Genomic DNA, 27,549 nt, shown 5'->3' with positions numbered 1-27,549 from the left:
GTTAATATACACTAACTCTTGCCCAGGACTGTTTGTGGGGATGGGAGGGTGGTTGCTTTGTTTTGTTTTTCACTGTTGGTTTTGCTTCTCTCTGCCTGAGGGTATTTACTTTCTAAAGCTTCCTGAAAGATATGACTCTGTATGTCAATTCAGTCATTCAATATTTTAAAATTTTACTGAGCACTTTCGACAGGCTAGACACTGCTGAAGTATTGGTGAAAAGCTCTCAGGGAGAACTTTCCCTCGGGATGGAGACCCTCTAACTCCAAAGACCAGACCGAGACACCACAGGATGCAATCAGCAAGAGGATTTGGTTTATTGTCGGGATACACAGGCACAGGCACCTGCGGGCGCTTCAGTCACTCGGGGGACTGGCGCGCCCCACGGAACCAAGGATGGGCTTTTATAGGATTTTGGGGAGCAGAAGCAAGCATACAGAAGCAGATGCATGGTTACAGGGATATAATTGGTGGATTCTAATGTGGCAAGGGTTCAGCCCGGGGGCAAGTTTCCTAGCTACCTTCCTGAAACATAACGACTGACTCGGCCCCCCAAGGGTTCAGCCCGGGGGCAAGTTTCTTAGCTACCTTCTTGGAACATAACGGCTGACTCGGCCCCCCACCAGGGTGTGGGACCTCTCCCGGGGCTTTTTTCATTGTCAGGTGCTCAACCGAAGTCGTCCTGTTGCCAGGCCTTCAACCAAACACATCCTGCTTGGCAGCCGCTGTGTACTCAGTGTTCTAACCTTTCCCTGAACCAGTCATCTTAAGTACAGCCTTGCAAAATGGCGTTACTGCTGCTAAGCTGGGGTCTTTCATTCCCCCATTTTTTTTGTTAACTTTGAGTGAAATCTTTCACTCGACTTGGTCAAGAAATTTCTGTCTGGTGGGGGCTTATTCCCCCACTGACTCTAGGCCACAAAAGGACTAGGAGGAGCCACGTAGGAGTTTTAACTTTAAGGGGTTTGGAGTGTGCTGAACTCTCCATGTCTGGGGTGTAGTGTTGTGATTAGTCAATTCCTCAGACCGGACTGTCTTGACGTGTGGTGTGTGGATCTAAGCCAAGACTCCGTCTACCTTTAGGGCGGTCGGGGTAGTCAGGAGGACGGTGTAGGGTCCTTTCCACCGTGGCTCGAGATTCTTGGTCTGGTGTCTGTGCACCCACACGGTGTCTCTAATCTGGAACGGGTGTGGCACCACTGGATGCTCAAGCTTGTCCTGGTAAGCAGCGGCCAAAGGTCTCCAGACGTCTCTCTGCACAATCTGTAGGGCCTGTAAATGGGCCCTCAGAGAAGGGCTGTCAGCAAAATCAGCAATGTTTGAATCAAAGAAATGGACAAATGGGGGTGGTGTTCCATATATTATTTCAAAAGGAGTTAGACCATGGGGGCCCGGGGTATTCCGGGCCCGATATAGAACTAGGGGAAGGAGGGCCACCCAATCCTTTGAGCCAGTTGCAAGCATAAGTTTGGATAAAGTCTCCTTAATTGTTCTATTCATGCGTTCTACCTGACCTGAACTCTGGGGTCTATAGGCACAATGTAATTTCCAATCAATCCCCAGCAATTTGGCCACCAACTGACTTACTTGGGAGACGAAAGCGGGCCCGTTGTCTGACCCCAACGCTTGAGGCATGTCATACCTGGGAAAGATTTCCTCGAGGAGCTTCTTGGTGACCATTTTTGTAGTCTCGTGCTTCGTGGGGAAGGCTTTGACCCATCCTGAGAAGGTGTCTATAAACACTAGGAGATACTTGTATCCATATATACCTGGTTTAATTTCAGTAAAATCAATTTCTCAATGGATGTCGGGACGGTGTCCCCTAGGACGAACTCCTTGTCCAATCATGGTCCTTCCCAGGTTAACCTGAGCGCACGCTTTGTAACTCTCAGTCACCTTTTGTATCGCTTTGTCCCAATTAAAAAAAAAACACAGATTTATCTCTTCCCGATCTAGTAAGGTTTTCATCTTCTTAAACCCCAAATGGGTTAATTTATGTAAAAAGGAGATCAATTCAAAAGTCCTTTGTAGACCCACTGTTTTAGTTGAGGGTGGTAGATGGCCCCCATTTTTTCTAGGAGCTCTATGTCCTCATGGGCATAAACCCAACTAGTTTGTCCCACTGGTGGGGGCGTGGGTTGGTCTGGGCTATTTAAGGGCAAGATTTGTTTGCTCATGGCCGCTTCTCTCGCCGTGGCATCGGCCAGCCGGTTTCCTCGTGCCTCTGGGTTGTGCCCTTTCTGGTGTCCTGGACAATGTATAATACTCAGTCTTTTGGGCAAGAATAGGGCTTCTAAGAGGGCCAGAATTTTAGCCTTATTTTTAATATCTTTACCCTCAGATGTGAGCAGCCCCCGCCTCCGGTAGATCTCCCCGTGGATGTGTGCCGTGGCAAAGGCATAACGGCTGTCTGTATATATATATTTAGCCTCTTACCTTTTGTCATCTTGAGCGCCTGAGTCAAGGCGATGAGTTCAGCCCGTTGTGCGGAGGTACCAGCAGGCAGGGCTTTCGCCCAAATCACTTTGTCCTCCGTAGTGACCGCAGCTCCAGCCTTTCGCTCTCCCTCTGCCAAGAAGCTGTTGTCATCCGTGTACCATGTGTGGTCAGCATTCTGAAGAGGCTGGTCCGATAGGTCCGGCCTGGTTCCATGTACTTCTGCGAGGATTTGTAGGCAGTCATGCTGTTTTGCCTCCTCTGGTAGAGGAAGCAAGGTGGCAGGATTGAGGGTGACTACGGGCCCAAACTGAACCCGTTCTGCATCCAGTAACAAGGCTTGGTAGTGGGTCATGCGGGAATTAGAGAGCCAGCGGTCTGGGGGCTGCTTTGCCAAGGCCTCCACTGCGTGGGGTGTTAGGATGGTGAGTGGCTGTCCCAAAGTCAATTTTCCAGCATCCTTGATCAGGACAGCAATAGCAGCCACCATCCTTAGGCACGGTGGCCAGCCGGAGGCCACAGGGTCCAATTTCTTAGACAGGTAGGCCACAGGGCGTTTCCAGGGTCCCAACCTTTGTGTTAGGACCCCTTTAGCATACCCCTGTTTCTCATCGATGAACAGTTACTGAGCAAATTGTAAGGGTTTGGAACAGTCGGATGAATATCTTCTATCCTCTTGTTGACCTTTCTCAAGTCTTGTACTGGCCTATAATCTCCAGTGCCGGGTTTCTTAACAGGCAGAAGAGGCGTATTCCAAGGTGACCGGCAGGGGATTAGGATGCCTTGATCTAGAAGCCTCGTAATGTGAGGCCTTATACCTTGATAAGCTTCATGTGACAGGGGGTATTGTTTTATGGAGACTGGAGTTGTAATTAAGGGGGGCTGTTGGAGCGCCAACCCCATCCCACCAGTCTCTGCCCAAGCCAGTGTCCTGTCCCGGTTCATAGGGTTAGAACTTGAAGGGGAGTTCCGTGGGGGCCAGTTATTTGGGCCCCTCTTTCTTCAAAATGAATTTGTGCTTTTAGTTTGGTGAGCAGGTCACGGCCCAGCAGAGGGTACGGGCAGTCCGGAACTTGTAAGAAGGAATGGGTCACCTTACCGGTAGCCAGCTGAACCCGGCGGTCCGTAGTCCATCGGTATTGTTTCTCACCAGTAGCTCTTTGTACCCAGGCCGTCCGGTCGCTGAGTTGTCCTGAAGCTTGGGTGAGGACTGAATGCTGGGCTCCTGTGTCTACCAGGAAAGTAACCGGCTGCCCCCCAACTTTAAGCGTTACCCTGGGCTCAGGGGGGGGGCTCCTGGCCCTGAATTCCCTAATCTTTATCTAGAGCCAAGAGGGAGGTTCGTGGTCGAGGCTTTCGGGGTCCGCCAGGCTTCTTGGGGCACTCTCTGGCCCGGTGCCCTTTCTCTTTGTAATAGGCACATTGATCTTTATCTAGCTTCAGCCCCTTTCGAGCTCCCCCCTATCTCCCTTCCTTTCTTGGCCCTGTACTACGGCGGCCAAGATTCGACTCAATTCTCTCTCTTATTAAAAATCTTTTCAGCTTCTTTAAGTAAATCCTGTAATGTATAGCCCTGCAAATTTTCTAACCTCTGTAACTTAGTCCTGATATCTGGAGCAGCCTGCCAGATGAAGGACATAGAGACACTCGTCATTTGTCCTGGGTCATCTGGGTCATAGGGAGTGTACATATGGTAGGCCTCCTTAAGTCTCTCTAGAAAGGCGGAGGGAGTTTCCCCTGCTTCCTGTAATACCTGTTTTACCTGAGCCAAATTAGTAGGGCATCGTATAGCCCCTCGGAGACCCGCTAGAAGCAACTGGTGATAAAGGCGTAGGTGTCCCTTACCTTCAGCTGTATTAAAATCCCAGTTTGGCTCAGGCAGCTGGGTGGGACGCCCATCATCTCCCAGAACATGCTTTCTGGCCTCTAGGAACACTCTTTGTTTTTTTTTTCTGAGGTTAAAAGGGCCTGTAAGAGCTGTTGGCAGTCATCCCAAGTAGGCTGGTGGGTAAGTAAAACAGATTCTATTAGGTCGGTGAGTGCCACCGGATCTTTGGAGAAAGAAGGGTTGTGTTGTTGTGCAATCTCCCTGCGACAGGGGAGAAACCCTTATCAGACTGTGGCCCGGCAACTGATAGCCGGGCCTGTCAGAGAGAAGATCTATGAGAGGGGAGTTTGGGTCTGCCGGGAGGACAGGTTTTTTTAGAAGGCTCTGATTTCACAAAGGTAGAGAGAGGAAGACGTGGCAGGCGGACCGGGCGGGGCCGAGGGGACAGGCTGGGGGTTGAGGGGAGGCCAATTCGGGTCCACGAAGGGTTCCGCCCGGGGGGGGGGGGTTAAGGCGAGACTCTCTCAAGTGATGTGTAGAGAGTCTGCCCTTTTCCTTTTTTTTTTTTTAACCTCGACGGACTGGTTGTGTGCCCGGTCGTGGACGTCTTTCTAATGATCAAGAGTGAGACTTAGGGGCGTTGTTAGGGACTGTCCCATGTTAGTTCTAAGGAAGATTAGAACACAGAGAAAACAAACAACACCAACAGTCAAACAAACAACAGACAGGCGTGCTGCACGGCTTTGGTACCAAACTGAAAGCAAAAAGTCAGATGGAGGTGGCAAAGGTCCGGGGCCCTCTGAAAGCCAAAACTACAGACAGAGGTGCCGTTAGTCCGGATCCTTCTCCTCTAACCAGAGTCCCAGATTGGGCCCCGAAAAGTCGGGCCCTAACACCCTTGGAACGTCTTCCAGGGCTGCGGGGCGAGAAGTCCGAGCTCGTCAGCTCCTTCTTCGTCCCGCCCAAATTCCAAACAACCTGGCTGAGCGCTCACAGAACAGACCTGGCTGAGCGCTCACAGAACAGACCTGGCTGAGCGCTCACAGAACAGACAGAATAAGGCAGAACGAGACAGAATCAGACAGACGCAGGCCGGCTTACCTCCCAGTGGGTGGTCGGTGGTCCCTGGGTGGAGGATCTCCTTTCCCGGCCAACGCACCAAATGAAAAGCTCTCAGGGAGAACTTTCCCTCGGGATGGAGACCCTCTAACTCCAAAGACCAGACCGAGACACCACAGGATGCAATCAGCAAGAGGATTTGGTTTATTGTCGGGATACACAGGCACAGGCACCTGCGGGCGCTTCAGTCACTCGGGGGACTGGCGCGCCCCACGGAACCAAGGATGGGCTTTTATAGGATTTTGGGGAGCAGAAGCAAGCATACAGAAGCAGATGCATGGTTACAGGGATATAATTGGTGGATTCTAATGTGGCAAGGGTTCAGCCCGGGGGCAAGTTTCCTAGCTACCTTCCTGAAACATAACGACTGACTCGGCCCCCCAAGGGTTCAGCCCGGGGGCAAGTTTCTTAGCTACCTTCTTGGAACATAACGGCTGACTCGGCCCCCCACCAGGGTGTGGGACCTCTCCCGGGGCTTTTTTCATTGTCAGGTGCTCAACCGAAGTCGTCCTGTTGCCAGGCCTTCAACCAAACACATCCTGCTTGGCAGCCGCTGTGTACTCAGTGTTCTAACCTTTCCCTGAACCAGTCATCTTAAGTACAGCCTTGCAAAATGGCGTTACTGCTGCTAAGCTGGGGTCTTTCATTGGTATTTTATATTTGCAAACACTGTGAGTCTTGGGCTTTTGCTGGTTGGTTGGTTTTAGTGGGTTTCGGTTTTTATTTTTTATTTTTTGTTTGTTTTGGCTTCTAAAGAAATAATCTTTTTTGATTTAAGAAAAAGAGAACATTTTCGAAGTTTCTTTGTGTTGCTTAAATAAATAATCGGTGTAATGCCTGCAGCTCTTCCATTTGGCCAGCTGATCGGTGCTTCCCAGGCCACTTCAGACGCTGCCCGATCTTTATGCCCAGCTACAGCAAAGTGGAATCAGGAAAACATCTAAACACCTGTCTCCAGATGTGTGCGTGTGCATGCGCGTGTGCGTGTACGTGTGCGTGTGCGTGTGCGTGTGCGTGTGTGTGTGTGTGTGTGTGTGTGTGTGCTATTCAGTTTTTCAAAAGAATATTGATCGAATTGGCTTAGATTCTACCTTTTTAAAAAGAAGACTTAAGTATTCACATTTGAAAGACATACCAAATTATTTACAGATTTTTTTTTCAAAAAAATCTTGCAGATACAGACACACGCAGTTAGATTATTAAGTTCTCAGTAAGACACCGAGACACAAAGCAAACTCTTAACAAAACTGTTAGCACCTCCAGCCCGTAAGTAGTTAGCACATCCTCTAGTAATGGAGATGGGGGTGGGGAGTGTTAGGTGACTTTGTCCTTGTGAGAGCATCAGATTGTTCGTAAGCAATGGAGGCAATGAATGCTCAGATTACATAATCTTAGGAGGCCACAGTCCTGCAGTGCTCTGTGATTGGCTGAAGTTTCGCATGCTGCATGACTGTGCACTCTGCTCTGTGATCAGTCCCTAGAGAGCAGAAAAGTTGTCACAAGGCACCACCATTTAAAACTGCATGATGGGAAGAAAATGTCGTTCACTGGTGAAATAGCTGCGTGGAACACGCAAGGACCTGAGTTCAGTCGCTTCCTTCTTGAACAAGCAAACCGTGAGCTGGTCCTGGTAATGCATCCCGATATTCTCAACTGCTAGTGAAGCTGAGGCAGGAGAATCACAAGCTCAAGTCCTGGCTGGGTTACAGAATTCAGTTCTACCTTGGAGAACCTGAAAAACCGTTCTGAAGTAGAGCTGGAAACGGGAGGGGCACGGGGGGTGGGGGAGCGCCTGCCTCGTGTGCCGAAGGTCCTAGTACCACAGGATAAACAAAAGCCATATGCGAGACGCCCAGTAATAATAGGCAAGCCAATTTTCAACAGAACGAAATATGGAAATGATTCGATTTCATACAGAAAGACTCAAACTCACTAGCCACCAGGAAAGTGCAAACCAGTTGTCGAAACTTCACACAAACTAGTGTGGTTATAATAATTCTTAAAAGACAACAAAGTACTGGAGAAATCAGAACACTGATACACTGCTAATGGGGATGTAAAAATGGTGATAAACAGTCTAGGGGCTTAAAAGGCCAAATATAGGGGCTGAGGGATGTGTGGCTTCCAAGTGGAACCCTTGTCTATTGTATGAGCCCCTTGGTTCCCTCCCTAGCACTAGAGAGAAAGATGTGTAGGTAGAGAACGTCCTTGTTTGCTACCCTGACCATCCCACTCCTTTCCAAAATGAAAACAGGCCTTCATGAAAATGGGCCTCCACAGTTGGTCATGGTGGCTCACACTTCTAACCCCAGGTCTCAGGAGACTGAGGCAGAGACCTGCTGGGATTTCAAAGAAAAAACAAAACTATCTTGCCCCAAAGTGTAAGCCTCACGGGAAGTCAAAACCAGATGCAGCTCACATGTTCGCTGATTTGCTGAATGAGGAAATAAGATGTGGTGTGTCAAATACAGTGGAATGAATGTTACTCGGCAAATTCTGCCATGAATTTGATATACACACTGTTTACCTGTTCACAAATGCTGTTATCTTTTGTATCACATATACGTTTCCTATAAATGATACACTGTAGGTCACATTCTGAAACTGTTTTTACCGTTACATTTTTAGTCATACTGATACCTACAATGACACAATATCTATATTGCTACAACTTACTCATTTCCCATTCAATTGGCAGTTTCTACTCTTTTTGCTTTATTTTTTGAGACTGTAGCTCGGATCTGCCTCTTTTTCTTCCCTGATCTTCCTGCCTAGGCGTCCCAGTCATGTTTTTCTTAACAACAATGCAGTGACGTTTGCCCAGACCCTCCCACACAGATCTGAAGGCTCAGCTCGTCTTTAACAATAGTGAACCGAGTGGGTTTGGGTGTTGCTTAAACTCTGGATGCCTGTTTTCTTGGCTGCATGATGAGGAGTACACCATAGACATCATTCCATTTTTAATGTTAAATGAGAAAACATATATGAGGGACCTTAATATGGCTCCTGAGCTCCACATATAAACGTCTAACTGAGACACTAGCTACCCTTGCCTTTCCTGTATCTGCTACTGAACTCACTTCCTTCCTCTCTCTCCAGCCCATTACTGTCCTCCCTTCTGCATTTGCTGTTTCACTGACATGATACTCCAGTTCCTCCAAAAGAAGCTTCCAGAACTGCTGAAACACTTACCACCCTTCCACCGCCCAGAGTTACAACCATGTGAGTCACCTTTGAGACTCAAATCCTGCAGGAAAGTGACCAGAGTCTGCTGCTGTGGTAGGGACACCTTGGTGTTGCAGAGCGCAGGGCTCCTGATGCTAGATGCCCTGCGGTTTGACTGTGGCTGGGTTCCCTGCATCCTCCGTTCCTTTGTCCTGCTTCTTTCCAATTCAGATTTGCATTAGTGAGCAAACTCTCTACTCTTCCAAAAACATTCCTTTTCTTCTTGTTTCAAACAAAGTTGGTTTCTGTAGAACCTAAATCAGTTTGTGAGCCAAGACTCTGGTGCCCTTTGATACCGTAGAGGAAAGCTCTTCACTGGCTTGGTCAGCCTGCTTTCTTACACACCTCAGGACCCAATTTCCAGGGGCGCCATTGCTCACAGGGGGCTGGGCCTTTGTACAGCAATTGTCAATGAAGAAAATGCCCTGCAGTCGTTCTTACCCGCAATCGGTAATCGGCAATCGGCAATCGGACTGGAGCTTTGCAGGAAATCATGGAGTTGGCCTGGTCTAGAATCCTTGAGAAGCGGGCATCATGTGCTCTTCAGATTAGAGTCCGTGGCTACTGGGGCCTTTCAGTTCCTGAGACACTTCGGGCAGTGGCGTATTCAGGGCACTGGTGTATCTCTGTGTTCCCTGGAAGTCAGCGAAGCAGAGAGAAGCTTGGTTGGACGCTTGGTTAGTCTTAGACATTAATCTTGTGTACCCTGTAGAACTTGCAAATGTCATTGTATCCGGACAGCTATAATTGTATTCTTCCTAGCAACCACTATTGTGGTTCCCGATAAAGGTATAAAATGTCTGATTGTCTTCAATAAACTTGTCTCAACCTGTGTAAGGGAAAAACCTGTGGTGATGTCAAGCTTACCTGTGACTTTTCTGTGCCTTGTAAATACTATTTTTCAGGGAAAACTATCTTGGTTAGGGTTTCCATCGCTGTGAAGAAACATGATAACCAAGGCAACTCTTCTCAAAAAAAACATTTAATTGCTGTTGGCTTACAGGTTCAGAGGTTCAGTCCTTTATTGTCATGGTGGGAAGCATGGTAACGTACAGGCAGGCATGGTACTGGAGCGATTCAGAGAATTCTACACCTAGATCCAAAGGCGACAGGCAGAGAGAATGAGCCATGAGGCCTGGCTTGAGTTTCTAAAACCTCAAAGTCCACACCCAGAGACACACTTCTTTCACACCTCCTAAGAATGCCTCTCTCAGTGAACCTATTTTCTTTTTTTTTTTTTTTTTTTTTTTTTTGGTTCTTTTTTTCGGAGCTGGGGACCGAACCCAGGGCCTTGCGCTTCCTAGGTAAGCGCTCTACCACTGAGCTAAATCCCCAGCCCCTGTGAACCTATTTTCATTCAACCACCACACTAACCATTTTTTTTTAAATGCAGTAAATAAGAAGTCATGCCTTTAAAGTCTTATAATACATTAAGTCTATGACTGTATTGAATGGTCCCCATCAGTCATAGTATACATTACTTAGCTATCTATCCAATATCTGCTTTTTTCTTTGCTTCTTAATAGAACCCTATCTTAAGGTATATCTAACCCCCTAAGTTCCTTAGAAAGAACTAATTATGTAATTATTAGTTACGAAGGAATCCATGTTTTATGTCAGCTGGACCAATATCACTCAAGTAAGAGTGTGCAAAAACCTCAAGAGAAAATTCTTTCTCAAAGGCAAGCCTAAGGAAAACACACTCCCTGATCATTCAGACACGAGCACGAACCTGTGTGAATCTGGGTCCCTGCAGCCCCAGTGAGAGGATGGAGATGAGTCATAGAGTTGGAAAACAATGGCCACTGGACAGAGGTCCCGAACCCACACAGGCTTCCTCTGTCCCGGTCTCCAATCATGTAAACTATTGTCTTTCTTTCTTCCTTCCTTTCTTTTGTTCTTTCTTTTTTCCTTTTGTTGTTGTTGTTGTTTTGTTTTGTTTTCCAAGATAGGGTTTCTCTGTGTAGTTCTGGCTGTCTCGGAACTCTCTTTGTAAACCAGTCTGCCTTGAACTCCCAGAGATCCTCCTGCCTCTGCCTCCTCAGTGCTGGGATTAAAGGCAAAAGTCACTGTGCCTGGTACAAATGTATTTCTTTATGGTTTAAACTAATCTGAGTTGGGATTAACGTTATTTGCTACTGAAAGAATCTTAATGTATCCGTGTTCCAAGCCCATTATGTCAACCCTGACTTCAGAGATGAACAGTGACATACTGAGGTTACATAACAGACGTCACTCACTAAACTAAAACAAGAGCATGTGGGCCAGCATTCGACATCCCCACATTTCCACTGTGCTCTGCAGTTCATTCTCTTTCCCCACCTAGTTCAACACTCTCTGGCAGAATTAAATGTCCTTACTTTTTCCCATATCATTTACATGTATGTGTATATGTATGTGTGGTGTGTGTGTGTGTGTGTGTGTGTGTGTGTGTGTGTGTGGTCTCCAGTCCTGTCATAAGGTCCATAATAACAGTGAGTATTGGAAATTTCAATTCTGCCTGTCACCTGGTGAAGATTCTATGTCCAAGAGTCTCTAGCTCCTATTACTCATAGGAGATATGGAGGCATTCATCATCAGTGTATACTCTGAGGTTCTCGCCACCCCTTTCCTTCTGGGTGAGAAAAAATAGGAAATAAACCAATTCACCAGATGGTGGTAGTGCATGCCTTTAATCCCAGCACTCGGGAGGCAGAGGCAGGAGGATTTCTATGAGTTTAAAGCCAACTTTGGTCTACAGAGAGGGTTCCAGGCCAGCCAGGGCTACATAGAGAAACCCTGTCTCAAAAAAATAAAAAGAAAGAAAGATGTTGTGGTCTGACTCCCTGCCCCAGAATACCTGTAGCCATTTGTTCCATGCCTGCCAGTCACTGACACAGAGAAGTGACTTGACTCAAGGACATGCTGACCACATACCCTGTTTTGGTCTGTCTGTTCTGAGTGTTCTGTATGAGGTTTGCTAATCATAAGAAATTCCACAAAGCTTTATGTAGGACCCATCAAATCAAATGTCAATACGAGCTGTTATGTCTAAAAGAGTCAGAGCTCTTAGCTGATAATACTCTGTCTAGTAAGCCAACTGCTTCCCTCCTAGCACTTCAAACTTTCGAATCTGGTTTTTCCTATAAAAAGCCTACCCTGAGATTGGACTGGCACCACAATCCTTTTGCAGTCCTATATGTCTAGTATTGTGGCGTGCATTAAATAAACTATTCTTGCTTTATAGGGGATTTGATTTCAAGGATTCCCAAATTACATGGGAATTCGAATGTCTGCAGGTCCCTGCCCCCAGTTGGTTTTAACTGGGAAATAAAGTTGGCAGCAGCCAATGTCTGGGCGGGGAGACAGAGGTGGGACTTTTAAGATTCATGGGCAAGAAATACGGGAGAGGGAAGAGGAGGGAGTCTGCCGTGAGAGGGACAAAGGGCAGACCGTAACACAAAGGAGCAAGAGGGATAGGCGGCCAAAATGTAGGTGCAAAGGGAAAGCGGCCCCCATGGGTGTGCTGCCCTGGTAAAATATAGATTTAGGAAGACTTAACTCAGGAATATTGGAGGGGAGCGTGTTAGCCACAGGGAGGTTTGGAAGTGCGCAGCCATTGAGCAAGTTTCGCCATATTGAAATATAAAGGTTGCATGTGTGTGCCTTTCATTCATGAATCCAGAGCTCTTGGACGGGCGCAGAGCCACGTGTGCAAGCGCCGGGAACATAGAGCAGACTTTTAATTAACTTACTGTTACAATGCCTAACAGAGATCGGTGTTTGTTTGCATTGAGTGGTGATTCCTGAACCCCAGCAAAAGAAAACATAACTCTGGATGTTCAGGCCCCAGTGTAAAAACCACATCGACCTAACTCGCCCAAATTACTAACCCAACAGTAATTTATTTAATTCTAGTGAGAAGGAATTAGGTGAAACTCCAGAAAACAAACCAAAATTAATCATAAACATGTTCAAAGAAACCAAATAAGAATTAAACTGTTGACTCTCAAGAGAGTACAAACAGCTGAGTGAAGCAACGATATTGATACAAGATATGAAATAAGAATCCAATAAGGAGACAGTAATCTGGAAGAAAAATCCCATGTTAACTACGGGAAGAGAAAAACGTAAGTCAGATTAAAAAAAAAAAAAAAAAAAGTTCCATGGAGAGCCTCGCCAATAGAGTGAACGCCGTGGAGAGCCTCGCCAATAGAATGAGTGCCGTGGAGAGCCTCGCCAATAGAATGAGTGCCGTGGAGAGCCCCGCCAATAGAGTGAGTGCCGTGGAGAGCCCCGCCAATAGAGTGAGTGCCATGGAGAGGAGGAAGGGGAGAGGGAGGGGGAGGGGAAAGGGGAGGGGGAGGGGGAAGGGGAGGGGGAGGGGGAAGGGGAGGGGAGAGGAGGAGGAGGAGGGGGAGGAGGAGGAGGAGGAGGGGGAGGAGGAGGAGGAGGAGGAGGGGGAGGAGGAGGAGGAGGAGGGGGGGAGGAGGAGGAGAAGGAGGAGGGGGAGGAAGAGGAAGAGGAGGAGGAAATCTGATCCTGAAAATGATTTGGAGGGATTGGGTCATTACCACAAAGACAAAGATGAATTGATAACATCTGAGCTAGACTTTCGAGATAGTTGGAGCACGATGAGAAGACCAAATTGAATATTTGTGGGGGCTAAGAAGGCTTATCATTTCACTCCAAAAGGGATAGAAAACATTTTCAGTGGGAACCATAGCAGAAAGTTTTCCTAAACCAGGGAGGAGACTATCTAGAGGCAGAAGCCATTTGAAACACCAAGTAGACAAGAGCAGAGAAAAAGGCCCTTGCGACATATTATAATTAAACTGGCAAGTATCCAGAACAAAAAAAATACACTGAAAGTGGGCGAGAGAAAGCCAGTTCACAGAAGCAGGCCCACGGAACAACATTTCCCCACAGAAACTTCCTACTTGCTTTCCACTGCTGTGATAAACACCGTGACCAAGGGCAACTCGGGGAGCGAGGCTTTGTTGAACTTACAGCTTTCAGTTCCTTATCAAGGGAAGTCCAGGCAGGAACTGGGCCCTGGGATGTGTAAGACAAGTAAACCCTTTCTTCCTCAAGCTGCTTTTAATCGTGGTGTTTATCACAGCAATCGAAAGTGAACTAAGACACGGGATTCAAAAACTCTCAACAAAATGTTTGTACGTAAATTCAAGAAAGTGTAAGGTTCATCATAATCAATTAAGCTTCATTCCGGGGATGCAGGGATGATTCCATACGCACAAATAGATGGACCCAAGGACAAAACCCGCAAGCTCACTTTGATAAATGAAGAAAAGGATTGTAGCGAAATTTAGCATCCCTTTGAGATAAAGGCCCTGAAAAGACTTGGAGTAAAAAGAACATATTTCCAAAGAACAGAATCTCTGCAGGGCAGCCTAGAGTCACTATCATACTGAATGATAAAATCTGCAAAAAATAAATAATAAATAAATAAATATTAAAAAATAGCCCTGAAACCAGGAACAAGACAAGGATGTAAAATTTCTCCATTCTTATTCAATGTCATTCTGGGAGTCTGATCAGAGAAGTAAGTGAAATAGGTACAAATAAAAAATGAAATAGTCGTCCTATTTTGTAGACTATATGACTCTGTACATAAAAGAAAATCACACATAAAGAATCAGCTGGGTATACTTGTACACACCTTCGATCCCAGCACTCAGGTGGCAGAGGCAAGTGGATCTCTATGACTTTGAGACCACCCTGTTTTACAGAGTGAGTCCCAGGATAGCTAGGACTATGCAGAGAGACCCTGTCTCAAAAAATAAAAAATAAAGACTTTGGCTGGAGAGAAGGCTTAGTGATTAAGAACACTGGCTGCTCTTCTAGAGAACCTGGGTTCAATTCCTGTCATCCACATGGCAGCTCACAACTGTAACTCCAGGTCTGACACCCTTACGCAGGCATGCATGCAGGCCAAACCCCAGTGCACATAAAACAAAAATAAATAGATTATATAAAGAAAGAAATCTAAAGACACTAGGAAACTCGTAGACCTGGGGAGCACTTTAAAATGGCAATGTATAAAATCAATGTGCAGGGACTGGAGAGATAGCTCAGCTGTTAAGAGCACTGACTGCTCTTCCAGAGGTCCTGAGTTCAAGTTCCAGCAACTACATGGTAGCTCACAGTGGGATCTGGTGCCCTCTTCTGGTGTGTCTGAAGATAGCTATAGTATATTCATATACATAAAATGTTTAAAAAATTAAAAAATAAAATAAATCAATGTGCAAAAATATACCAATAATAAACATCCTGAGTTAGAAATTGGAAAAACATTCAATATTGACTTATGAAAAAACTTTTGAAATAATCCTAATCAAAGAAGTAAACAGCTTTTATAATGAAAACTTCAAAACAAAAAACAAACAACAACAAAAAAAAAAAACAAAGAAGCCTTGGAAGAATCAATATTGTGAAAATGGTTATTGTACCAAAAATAAAATCTACAGATTAAATACAATATCCACCAAAATACTGACATCGTTTCCACGTACATCAAGAAAACAATCTTCAAATTCATTTGGAAGGACAGAATACTTTGAATAGCAAGGCAATTCTGAGCAAAAAGACTAATACTGGAGATATCACTGTACCCTATGTCAAACTATATATAAAACCATTGTGATAAAAAAAAATGGCCTTATACCCACATAAGAACAGGCACATTGATCAGTGGGACACAAAGGAAGACCCAGACATCAACCTATACAGCTATAGCCACAGGATTTGACAATGATACAAAAAATATTGGAGGAAAAAACTGACTCTTTAATAAATGGAAACTGGGAAAACTGGATATTTATATGTAGAAGAACGAAACTAGGTTCTTTTTTTCTTGTGTAAAAATCAGCTCTCAATGGGTGAAAGACCTTAAATGTAAGTTAGATGCTTGCTGAACTTATTGCTTTTGCTTAAAAAAAGAAAAAAAAAACTGGAGGTAGGTGGATGCCTAAGGGGGTGGGTGAGCGGGTGGGAGAGCATCTTCCCAGTGGCAAAGGGGAGGAGGGATGGGGTGAAGAAGTCTGGAAGGGGAGACCAGGAAGGGGGACAATATTTGGAATGTAAATAAATAAAATAATTTAATAAATAAACATTAAATTTAAAAACTTTAATAAGGTTAATGATCTCTTTCATTCTGGATGTTGAAAATAGGGCTAAAATTAGTGAACATCAATGTCTGAAGAAATTATACATCTCTGGGAAACATTGAGTCTGGTTTCAATGTTACCTGTGACTAGCCTATTATGCAAACATAGAGTATAAAGGGATGTATTCGTTTTTCAATAAACCAGCTATCTTGTTCACCCTCAGATCAGTTCAGACTCCTCTCGCTGACTCCACATTTCCTTAGGTCCTGAACCCTGCTGGACCTGAACTCCAGTAAGACCCTGCTTCAAAAGAAAAAGTGTTCAACCATTTTAGCCATTGGGAAATTAAAATTAAAGCTGCTTTGAGAGTCCCTCTCACTCTTCCTAGAATGACCATTATAAGGAAAACCAATGACAACCAGACGCATTTGCTGCTCTTCTAGAGGACCTAAGAGTGATTCTCACAACCCACAGCTGTTGGTACATTACTGTGTGTAACTCTGGCTTCCAGAGATATAATATATAATACCCTCTCCTGGACTCCGTGGTCACTTGAACTCATGTGTTCATATATCTGCACACTCACACACATGCATATAATTTTAAAAATTTTTAAATGACTACCTAGATGTACATGCCTTTAATCCTAACACTGGGGAAGTAGAGGCAGGTAGATCTCGGTGAGTTCAAGGCTAGCCCGGGTCTCCAGAGTGAGTTCCAATGAAGTCAGGGCCATGCAATGAGACCTTGTCTCAAAACAAAAACCAACAACCCCAAAATAAAAACAGATTCTGGTAAGGATGTGGGGTAAGAGCAATCGCATTCACTGTTGGTGGGGGTATAAACTGGTGTGGTTATTATGAAAATCAGAGTGGAAGTTTCCCAAAAAACCTAACAATACAACCACTGTATGTCATCCCTGGGCATACACTCTAAGGACTTCATAAGCTACAACAGAGACACTGCGCATCCATGCCTGTTACTGTTCAATCGTTAGGAAATAGTCAGCCTAGATGTCCAACACCTGAGGATGGACAATATAAACATAGTACACATATTCACAATGCAATTTCGTCCAACAGTGAAAAAAAATGAAATTCAATTTTCAGGAAAATGCATGCAACTGAGAAATGTCGTACCAAGTAAAGTAACTGAGATTCAGGAAGATAAACGGCACACGCTGTCTCTCCTGTGAATCTTAGCTTCTCCTTTTTACAGAAACGCAGCTACATCAGGGTGAGGGAGTGTAGATGCCCAGAAACCAGAACGGGCTGCCATGTGAGGGGAGAAAGAGGCTGTGGGGAGAACATTAGGGACAGTAACAGAGCATGCGTGACAGCAAAAAGGGGGAAACTAAGGGTGAGAGGGCTTAGGTGCGGAGGGAGGGCAGGCAGATGAGGGAGAGGAGGAGCAGAGGGGGCGTCACCTAAAACCTCGGAGCTATAAACACAAAGGCAGAAGGAGACCTGTTACTTTGTATGCTTACACATGTGAGTAGAGCACTCACACAGGAGGCTTAAGAGCAAAACAACAAAAGCAAGAGTTAGACCTAGGGCAGCTGGAGCGAGCCCGAGTGAAGATCACTTACTGCTCTTAGAGGGGACCTGAATTTGGAACCCAGCGCCCACTTTACCTGACTTACTGCCAGAGTCCAGTCCCAGGGGGTCTCAGGTCCCAAAGAGGAGGCGTGGCATCCTCGACTGAAAGAGACTGATGTGATCTGAAGGTGAGCCGGTTAGCACGTGTGTTTATTAGGGAAAGGCTATGCCTTTTGTACGCTGTGACTGTGTAACGACTTAGCCACGTGTAATATTGGAAGCAGACTTAATGATTTCAAGAGATGCGTGGCCTTGTCACAGATTGTTTTTAACCTATTTTGGCCTGGTTTTTAGGTATCCAGAATGAAAGAGGCCATCAACTCGATTACAGTGTTTTTCTCTGAAGCAAAAGCAGGAAGTTCAGCAAACATCTAAGTCCCTTTTGTTCTCTGAGGTCCAGGACCTCACCAGGTACCGTCTACATGTCCGCCTGCATGGTCTCAGCCTTTGTGGTCAGGAGAACCAGGCATTGAGTTCTGAGAAACAAACTCATCCGAGCAATTTCCACTCCTCAGGGCGCCATGCAGGTTTGCACCGTGCAGCACAATAGCACTGAGCTGTTTCCTAGTTGGACTCCTATGTGCCTCGGTCTGACAATATGGCCCGTTCTCCTCACGCACTCCCCAAAGGGAGGTCCTGACATCTTACTCTTTTTCCAGTGTTCCGAGCCATCCCGATTCCTTCAGTGTATGCTCCTGAGTATGGCAGAGGGGGATCAAGTCAATGTAACTTAACAGGACCTGCTCCTCGGGGGCAGCTCAGACCGTGCCATTCATCCTGTAAGTCTCGTACCCAGGGAATCAACTGTGAGCACTGTTCTGTACTTATTAACTGATCCCTTGTCCTCAACTGCCAGGTCCTCAGACTCAGCCCATGTGGTCCATGACTGCTTACACCTGTCTGTTACTCCAGCTCCCAGAGGAACGGGCAGCTTCTGGCTTCAGTGCATTCAGGCGCACGTACTGTTCAGTCTCCTTATTCATGTACTTTAAAAGAAAACAAAATAATTTAAAAGTAAACTTAGACCTGGGTGGCTCCCCGCTGCCTGTAACTCCAGACCTTGGGGATCTGATGTCTGCAGGCACAGACACACGCTGTAAGGGTTTTTCCGTCACAAAGGATGGAGGGTGAAATGTCCAAGCCCATTTCAGGGTTTGAAAACGGACCAAAACCCAACAATCCCTAAGCATGACACCCCACTACCTTAGTCAGGGTCTCTATTTCTGTGAAGAGATGCCATGACCGTGGCAATTCTTATAAAGGAAAACATCTCATTGGCTGGCTTACTGTTCAGAGGTTTAATCCATTGTCATCATGGTGGCATGCGGGCAGACGTGGTACTGGAGAGGTGGCTGGGAGTTCTACATCTGGGTCCAAAGGCAGCAGGAAAAGAGTCACTCGAGGCCTGGCTTGAGCTTCTGAAACCTCAGAGCCTACCTACCCCCACTGATACACTTCCCCCAACAAGGCCACACCTCCAGTAATGCCACTCCCTGTGAGTCTGTGGGGGCCCATTTTCACTCAGACCACTCCACCCGCCAATCCCTGAGCATGAAATCCCACCAAATCCTTGGGCTTGCTCCAAGCTCAGGACTTGAAATATCACCAATCCCCACCCTAGAAATTGTCATCCCAGAACAGTACCCCCCTGAATACCCATATACGCATTTCTCTTTCTCAGTTCCCTGCTGCTTCCTGACCATGCAGAAGCAGCTACCTTCTTGTGCCTTTCCTGATAAACCTCTTGTGTGAGGGTTGTTGTGTGGTGTGACTTTGTGGCTTTTGTTGGCTCCCAAACCAGGATACATTTCCCTTCAGAGCTGTCACACTTCACTGGGGAATTCTTCTACCTCAGAGCTGCAGCACCTCCACTGGAGAAGCCTCTCCACTCAGAGCTGCAACACCTTCACCGGGGAAGTCTTTCCCCTCGGAGCCCTAAGATTTACAAAGGTGTCCTGGTGATAGGAACCAAGAAATACCACAAAGTCACACCGCACCACAAGCCTCACACAAGAGATTGGTTGGGGAGAACCACAAGGCAGCTGCCTCTGAATGGGAAGAGCGACAGCAGAGCGCTGTTGGAGGGGCTTTTGTACGGTTTTTGGAACATTCACAGTGAACCGGGGCAGAAGTACGGCATAACCAGAAGTATTGTTTGGCCATGAAAGCTGAGTCATAGGGGCAAAGATTTCCAAGTCCCAGGAGCTGTGTTTGTGTCAAGACAGGGTCAGGTCCCTAGGCTCTGGCCTGAGGCTTGGGGTCAAGTCAGGGGCAGGGTGTTCTTTCCCTGCCTCCTGTTCCTTGTGTGTCTCCCTTTTGTGTTTATTATTGATAACTAATTGGTTTTGTAGAGAACAAGATAACTGCTTCCTGCTGAAACGAGGGCGTGGCTGTCAGGGCCGGGCAAGGCTGGAATGCTACTCAAAGGCTGTGAGAGAGATCAAACAGTGGGGAGTGTCAGAAGCATCTGTTTGCTGGCCCAGCAGCAAACAGGGACAATGTGACAGGGACAGTGTGACAGGGAGCAGTCACATTGGCTGGACTGGTTTATGTCTGCTTTCAGTCAGTCCAGGGCTCAGAGCCACTTGGAAGAGTTCGTAGCCCGCAGCTGGTTTCTGGAGGGTGTCTGTCAGCCATATAGAAATCAGACTCATGCAGATACAGACTAAGAGCAGAAGTTTAGGAACTTGAAGGAAAATCATACATTTGGACCTTTCGGACTCATAGTCCTGGTATTTGTGGGAGGGGGAGGGGAATCCAAAGACCCGGGGAGAGAGAGCTCACACCCTCAGGAAAGAGCAGGGGGCAGGGGACAGAAGCAGTACTTAATGACAGCAAGAGGTGGATCCAAGTCGTACGACTGACTCCCTTGACTCTCTAAGGCTTGCATGAAGTTTTTGTTTACAAGAGATAAACGTTTTAGATATATTATTAATTTGTAATGTGTTCTAAAATCCACATTATAGAAAAAGCAGGCGTCCTGCTTTGAGCCATAGCAGAGGCTTTGAGTCAAAAAGCTTGCACATTTTTCCTTTGTCCACAGGGCTGGGCATACAGATTGGACAGAGATGTTTTTAGCAGTATGAAAAGCACCGTAAGTCTATACTTAGAAGACAACCAGAGGAAATTTTAAATCTTGGGCTTGTGACTGATAAGAGTAATCAGGGCTTTATCGGTTTATCAGAGCCCTATTGATCAATATTAAAAGTCAGAACCTTCACCTTTGAGGGGGAAAGAAATCCGAATCATTTCCATTGCCTTAGATGACTTTCTTGTAACCTTACAACTTGTATTTACCCACCTTCAAACAACAGCTCTCACCTCCTCAGACACTTTCCTAGACCCTCAAAATTCACCTAAATTTTCACATTTTCCATCTAACATTTACCAGAGACACAAGTAATTATTTCTGAGAGCAGTCGTTGCAAAGCAAGTTCCTTTAAGTCCTTTTGTCTTGTGTTATTCTCCTTTCTTTTCTGCGGGCAAGTGACCCACCTGATATGAAACAGGGATTCCGAAGGAAAACTTTAAACAAACGTGCTTGTATTTAGAAAAGTAGGAGTCATGACCCAAGTCCAGAGCCAGCTTTCTAATGAAGTGGAATAGAATAAAACAGCTTTCATATTACCTTTCAAAAGACCTTTGAATCCCTGATAAACTGAATCCAGTGACCAGAAGGCCCAGAGATAAATTCTGAGCCCTGGATATCAAAGCAACCAGGACGTGCAGCATTCATAGTGATGACTGGTGGCTGCTGGTGGAAAAGAAAGCAGAAACATAGAACACAGAAAGCTCATACACTCAAAGGAGAACAGTCAAAAATGAAACATGAAGTTTCCACCATCATCCGTACATTCAGCTGAGCCTGACCTGTTCCCATCTCAGCCTCCATGTTTACCACAGGACTTAAAGACACACCAGAAAACACAGACCCATCTTCACACACAGACAGACAGACAAAACTTTCCAACCAGCCAGAACCAGGCAGATGGGTGACATCTTGCTTTTTGCCCTGGATGTGAGTGAAAGAGTTTTATAGTTGGGTGATGAGAGGGTGGTGATGCTTGGCTATAAAGGGGTTTGGAGTGTCCCATACTTGGGATGCACCAGGGAGGCTGACAAGGCAAAGGTATGCCCAATTGTGTAATTCAGAGAAGGAGGAGGGGAATGGTTGGTGAGCCTAGAGTCAAGCGGATCAAGAGAGTAAAGGACACATAGGCTCCCATTTTGACTAGGTGGTCCCTTCCCAGCAATGGGACAGGACAAGTTGCTACCAGTAGGAAGGAGTGGGTAAGGGGGATAACTAAAGATACAGCTGAGTAGTGGTCTTTGATGAGGTTGGTAAGGCTGTCCCCCTCCTAGGACACTAGAAGAATGAGGAGAGATAGGTCCCTAAAACTCCATTAGGACCAGGTAGGTGACCCTGTTGTCCAAGAAGAACAGAGATTGGTTGCCCTGATACCATGATGATTACCCAGAGCTCCCTGTAAGAGATGGCAGTGGTCAGGCCAAGGGAGACCACACCGCCTCAGTTGTCCGTGGCTAGGCCCAAGAGGTCAGCTAGAGAACAATCTGGGCCTGGTGTCCCCACACTGTGAGGGCCCTGGGAGCAGTCAACAGCACAATGTCCCTTTTGGTGGCACCTTGGACATGGTTGAAGTGGCTTGTGAGGGTTTGGGCATGGGAAAGTCCCAGGATCCTTCCTGATCACTTTGAAGCAGGGATCTAGAGGTCAGGGAGCCTGGACAGTTGCTATGGCCAGGTGAAAGGCCTGAGCCAACACCAGGGCCTTTTCATCTCGCCTATAGCACACCTCAAAGGCCACCACGAAGACTTCTGCCTGTGGAGTCAGGGGTCCCCTCTCTAGGCATTTAAGTTTGGCCCTAGTGTCAGGGGCACCCTGGAAGGAGTAAATCACACAGAACTGTTTCCCTGTGGAGTCTTGGGACGCAGACTGGTATATTATAAAGGAGGGCCTTTGTAAGGAGGTCCAGGAATTGAACAGATTTTGGTGTCAATGTGTGTCCTGAATGACCTCTTGGATTTTTTTCCTAATTTACCATTTTGGTGGGGGGTTGCCTTACGGAGAGTGAGAGCAGCCAGGAGGCAAGATATAAATTGGTCTCTGGCTGAAATGCCCCCCAGGATATTGGGATCCTGGTTGGGAACCATCTCCACCCAACTAGGTGGGCACCATTAGCTTGGTAGATTTTTGTCTGCGTGTGCCCTAGCCTGTTCCTAGACTCACCTGTGCTCCTCGGGGAGAAGGTTGTTGGTGGGGATCTTACAACACCAGGGAAGGTGAGCTTGTGAGACTGAGTAATATTATGGGAATTCTTTAGTAAGGTAGAGGAATTAGCAGTGCAGGACCCCAATCTCTTTTCTATGTGAGAGAGTTCATTAGTGAGAAGGAGGCCTGTCCCCTGACCAAGCCATACACCCCACTGATCTCCCACTGCGTTAGGTCAAGCTGGGGAGAGTGGAGTAGGAAAGTTCCCAGGGCTGCTGATGAGCTTACAGTGGGTGTCGGGGAGATTTGACTGGGGGTGGGGTTCACTAGAGAGAGAGACTGGGAGACAAGAGGGATCAGAAATAGGAGGTGTGGGTTGAGGCCGATAGAGGGTAGGCTCCTTAGCTGGATTGAAGGCAGTGAAGGCATCATTTGATTCAAGCTTCATGCTAGGAGGAGCTGGGTTGGGGAGCAGGAGGACCAGAGTGTGAGATAAGAGGAAGCTCAGACATAAGACATCTCTTTCCATTTCCCCAGTCACTCATAGTAGTTGTAAAGGTCCTAAATGATACTAGGACCCAGGTGCCACTGGTTGGCTGTTTGGATTGGTTATCCTAGGAATATTGAGACCAAATTCAATTCCCAAAGCCAACAAATTTAGGGTCCTTCACGTTAGGGCCAGCCTGGTGGAGAGGCTGGAGGTTTTCTAAGAGGCATCCCAAGGGGGTATGAGAGGGCACAGATGTCACCATTCCCATGGATGAGAGGCAGGGGTTGAGGTGGAGAGTCGCAGAAGCCTGGCTTAGGGTGGCCCAAACAAGGACAGAGTAACAGGAAAGAGATAGAGACGATAAAAACCTGACATGTTTACTCCAACCAGGCTCCACTCCTGTTCTCTGCAACCTTCCAATCATATCACATTATAAACCCATCAAGTGGATTGATACACTGATTAGCACGGAGCCCTTGGGATCCGTTCACTGTTTAAGAACCCTCCACCCCTGAGTTTTTGGGAGGACATCTCAAATTCTAACTATAGCCATCACTGTGACAAAATACTGTAGCAAATCAACTCATAAAGGAGAATCGCTATTTTATGTCACGTCTTCAGAGGTGTCTACCCAGGGTGATATGAAGTGTTGTTTTGGAACCATGGTGAAGCAGAACATCGTGGTGAGAAGCACCCAAGGAAGCAGTGCTGCTGACCATGTAGCGGTCAGGAAGCAGAGAGATCAAGGAATGGGCTGGAGTCCCAGTATCTCCCCCCTAATACTCTCTATAAAGGAACACCCCCAATGTCCTCACTTCCTCTTTATCACTTTTTACTTATTTTTGGGGTGTGGTGGTTTAAATAAGAAAGGTCCACATAGACTCTTGTATCTCAATACTTGGTCTCCAGTTGATGGATATTTTTGGGAAGGATTAGGAGGTGTGGCCTTGTTAGAGGAGGTGTGTTACCAGGGTGTGAGCTTTGAGGTTTTTAAAAGCCTACACCATTTCTGGTATTTTTATCTCCCTCTGCCTGGTCTCAGGATGTGAGCTCTCAGCTACTGCTCCAGTGCCCTGCCTGCCCGCCTGCCTGCCCGCCTGCCTGCCTGCCTGCCGCCATGCTCTCCACCGTCATGGTCTTGAATTCTAACCCTCCGCATGCTCTCTCGCATGAGCTGCCTTAGCCGCTGGCTGTATTTTATCACAGCAACAGAAAAGTAACTAAGGAGGTACTGCCCTGCACACTGTGCACATGTGGAGACTAAAGGACAACTTCTTGGAGTCATCTCTCTCCTTGCACCCTGTGGTCTCTGGGAATCAACTCAGGTCATCAGGAATGGTGACAAGCCTTTATCCAATGAGTCCTCTTGCTAACACCTTAACTTCCTTCTACTAACCCTGTCTTTTTCTAAAACAGATTCTTGCTGTGTACCCTAGACAAGGCTCAAATTCTTAGTTCTCCTACTTTAGCCCCAACAATGGTGGTATTGCAGCCGTATGCCATCATTCCCTGCTCATAGTAGGTTTTTAATAAACGTTATTGGATGTCCTAGGTAATGTACAAAAGTGTGGAAGGAAATATAATGTGTAAAGAATCGAAAGGCAAGGGGGAAAAAAAACTAATGCTATTGAAGTTCGAGTTCTGGATAAGAGAGGGTGTACCTGCCCTCATTGCCTTTGTCCTTACACTGAAAATAGCTATAAAATGTGGACAGCGTGCAGCATGAAGCAGCTGTGTGGAAACAGTAAGTGATTATGGAAAGAACATGAGAATTCAAAATATTACTGAATTGGTTCAGTTTTTTCTTTATTTTCTTCTGTGTCTCTTCACCTCATCCTTTTTTTTTTTCAACATAAAACAAAGAATAGCACTATTTTTATTTGAGGGTAAGAAAGTTCTTCTTCATCGACATTATGCATTCCACAGTAAGGATCAGCCAAAGCGAAAGACAGAGTGAGAGGTGTGTTAAGTGTGGTTTGCAAATTAGTATGACTGCCTTGGATACACAAAACTGCTGATTGCAGAAAGCATGGATATCCTTGGCTACACTCAGAAGTCTCAAACAGTCATGGCTTTACTGTCTTTTAATTCCCCCCTCCTTCCATCCTCCCTTCCTCCTTTTCGTTCTTCCTTGTGTTCTTTCTTTCTTTTCTAAAGAAAGATAAGGGTCTCACTCTGCAGCCCTGTCACTCACTATGCAGATGAGGCTGGCCTCAAATTTATGAGAATCTTCAACTTAGCACAACTCAGAACTCAGAATGCATGCCGTAGTGAAGGTGGAGAGAAAAGTAAGCATGTGCTCAAATTAAATTGATTAAAACTTTGGGCGAGGGGCTGGCAAGATAGCTCAGGGGTTCCGAGTACTGGTTGCTTTCAGAAGACCCGGGTCGAATTCCCAGCACCCACCTGGTGAATGACAGCCTCTGTAACTCCAGTTCCAAGGGACCCAATTCCTTCTTTGAGCTTCCATGGGAACTGAATGCACATGGTACACGTACATACATGTAGGCAAGTCTTTGCACACATAAAGGTAAATGCATTTAAAATAAGCAAACTTGGAGTAGAATAGAACGTTTCCACCTGTCAAAGATCTTCTAAGGAAAAGCTGTGGCTGGCAGAAATGAAAATGTAAATTGGAAAGGGAAAAACTCTTTTTACAAATGGCATGATTGCCAATGTAGAAAATCCTCAGAGCATGCCAAGATTTCTATCATGAGTCATATTGGCCAGAATATAGAACACATGCTAATAGTTATATTTCTGTACTCTAGAAGGAGTACTATCTATAAGTTTTTTTTCCAAAATGAAAGGGCTACAAACATAACAGGAGAAAAGGTCCAACAAGAAATCTGAAACACCAGTCGGGAAGATACAAGAGGCTGTGAATGATCGGCCATAAACCATGTTCATAAACGGGAAGAGTCTTCTCTCCCAGGACAGATCAATACAGTTAGCACAAGGTGAGAGTGACATAAATGGCCTAAATAGTTTTGGTAAATAAGAATTGAGTAAGGAATCATATTACTTGATTATATACCCCTCTTCCCCTAATGATATCTTAATCAAAATAATGTGGCGTCTTTGACACACAGAACAGTGGAACAATGTGGATAAAGGGTCTAGAAACCGACCCACATACATATGGCCAGTTGATTTTTTTTTATAAGTAACGTTTTATGTGACTGACATAAGGCAAAACTGTTTCTAAGTAAATGATTCAGTGACTTCATATTCGCAATATTGTGTGGCCATTTAGTTTCCACGCATTTTAATAAACTGTAAAGAAAATTCCATACTCACTAGGGCGGTATTTCCCTGCCTGCAACCCACAGTTGTCGACCAGAAATTGCCTATTATTCCCCTGGACAGTGTGTGATTTTTCTTTCCCTTAGTGTGGTGTCTGTGAGGCTCATCTGCTCTGTAGAATGTGTCAGTAGTCGTCCAGTGTATTGATGTAACATAATTGGTTCTTCCCTTTGTTTTTTTTTTTTGTTTGTTTGTTTCTTGTTTTTTGTTTGTTTGGGGTTTTTTTTGCCAAGAGGTGTGTTTTCTTTTCATCAATCAATCATACAAATAATTCTCTATAATATCCCAGGACAAACTGGTGAAATTCGGCAGCCTGATTAGTTGGAGGGGGGGGGCTTCAGACACCCACAGAGTACCTGGGTTCATAGAGCAGCTTGTGGCTCGCGTCCATCTTGCAGGTAACTCTTCCTCCACATCACGAGAGGGGTTTGGAGATGACAGGGTGGGGTGGGGCGAGGAAATCTTCCTTTAGATTTCACGCCTCTTTTCCCGTTCTAGGGTCTTTTTGGTCGGCAGGGTTTTGTTCTCCTGCGTCTCGGTTTTCTTCAGCTTGGCCTTATTGAAGCTGGCGATTTCCCCCATATCCGGCTTGTCGTTTCCTTACAACTCCTGGGTTCTCGTTCCAAGCTAGCGCTCCCGGTGCTCCCACTGGCGTTGCTACAGTGAGAGACCAATTTGTTCCTTCTTAATCTATTGATACATTCTGGATTCTTTCCATCTTTTAGCTGTTATGTATAGCGTTTATATAACCGTACCTGCTTATTCTCTGTGTTATATGTAACCATTACATATGAAGAACGGCTGAGCTGTTTTATAATCTCCCCAGCAATGTGTGAGAGTTCTGATTTCGCGGTATTCCAGGTAATCACTATTTTCTTATTTTGTATTATTTTTATACCATTTTATTACGGTGTCCAGTTTTATTTCCCCATTTCTAATGATGTGGAACATCTTTCCAGAATTTGTTAGCTATTTCTCTGGTTTCAAAGAAATTACTACCTAAATCATATGCCCATTTTTAATTTTAATTATATATTTATTAGTGTTTTTTTCCTACATGGATGTCTGCGAGCTACTTATGGGCCTAGTGTCCTTGGAGGCTAGAAATGAGCATTAGAGATCCCCTAGTATTGGAGATATAGATGGTTATGTGCTTGTATGTGGGTGCTGGGAACCAAACCTGGACTCTGCAAGTGCAGCAAGGACACATA

At 45.8% G+C, this 27,549-nt stretch overlaps 1 protein-coding gene and 1 long non-coding RNA gene across 4 annotated transcripts; both read right to left on the bottom strand.

Moving 5' to 3' along the window:
• Nucleotides 1-300: 300 nt before the first annotated feature.
• On the bottom strand, nucleotides 301-3,056 carry LOC148002773 (uncharacterized). The gene is made up of 2 exons (XM_087574915.1): nucleotides 2,437-3,056; nucleotides 301-2,248 (listed from the first exon to the last, which is right to left on the bottom strand). Exons 1-2 carry the CDS (start codon nucleotides 2,924-2,926, stop codon nucleotides 2,010-2,012), a joined length of 729 nt encoding a protein of 242 aa, XP_087431041.1. The 5' UTR covers nucleotides 2,927-3,056; the 3' UTR covers nucleotides 301-2,009.
• A 3,448-nt stretch (nucleotides 3,057-6,504) lies between these two features.
• LOC148002772 (uncharacterized) lies at nucleotides 6,505-18,777 on the bottom strand. Of its 3 annotated transcripts, XR_015631463.1 has the most exons (5): nucleotides 18,600-18,777; nucleotides 17,348-18,298; nucleotides 16,854-17,009; nucleotides 9,476-9,701; nucleotides 6,505-9,243 (listed from the first exon to the last, which is right to left on the bottom strand). It is a non-coding gene; the product is annotated as an uncharacterized LOC148002772 (long non-coding RNA). The 3 variants fall into 3 exon arrangements; XR_015631465.1 differs by lacking the exons at nucleotides 9,476-9,701; nucleotides 16,854-17,009; XR_015631464.1 differs by lacking the exons at nucleotides 16,854-17,009; nucleotides 18,600-18,777.
• Nucleotides 18,778-27,549: the final 8,772 nt, after the last annotated feature.

Source organism: Rattus norvegicus, chromosome 10, assembly GCF_021556685.1.
Source record: "Rattus norvegicus strain SHRSP/BbbUtx chromosome 10, alternate assembly SHRSP_T2T, whole genome shotgun sequence".
NCBI lineage: Eukaryota > Metazoa > Chordata > Mammalia > Rodentia > Muridae > Rattus > Rattus norvegicus.
This window is presented reverse-complemented; position numbering and strand designations above follow the sequence as displayed.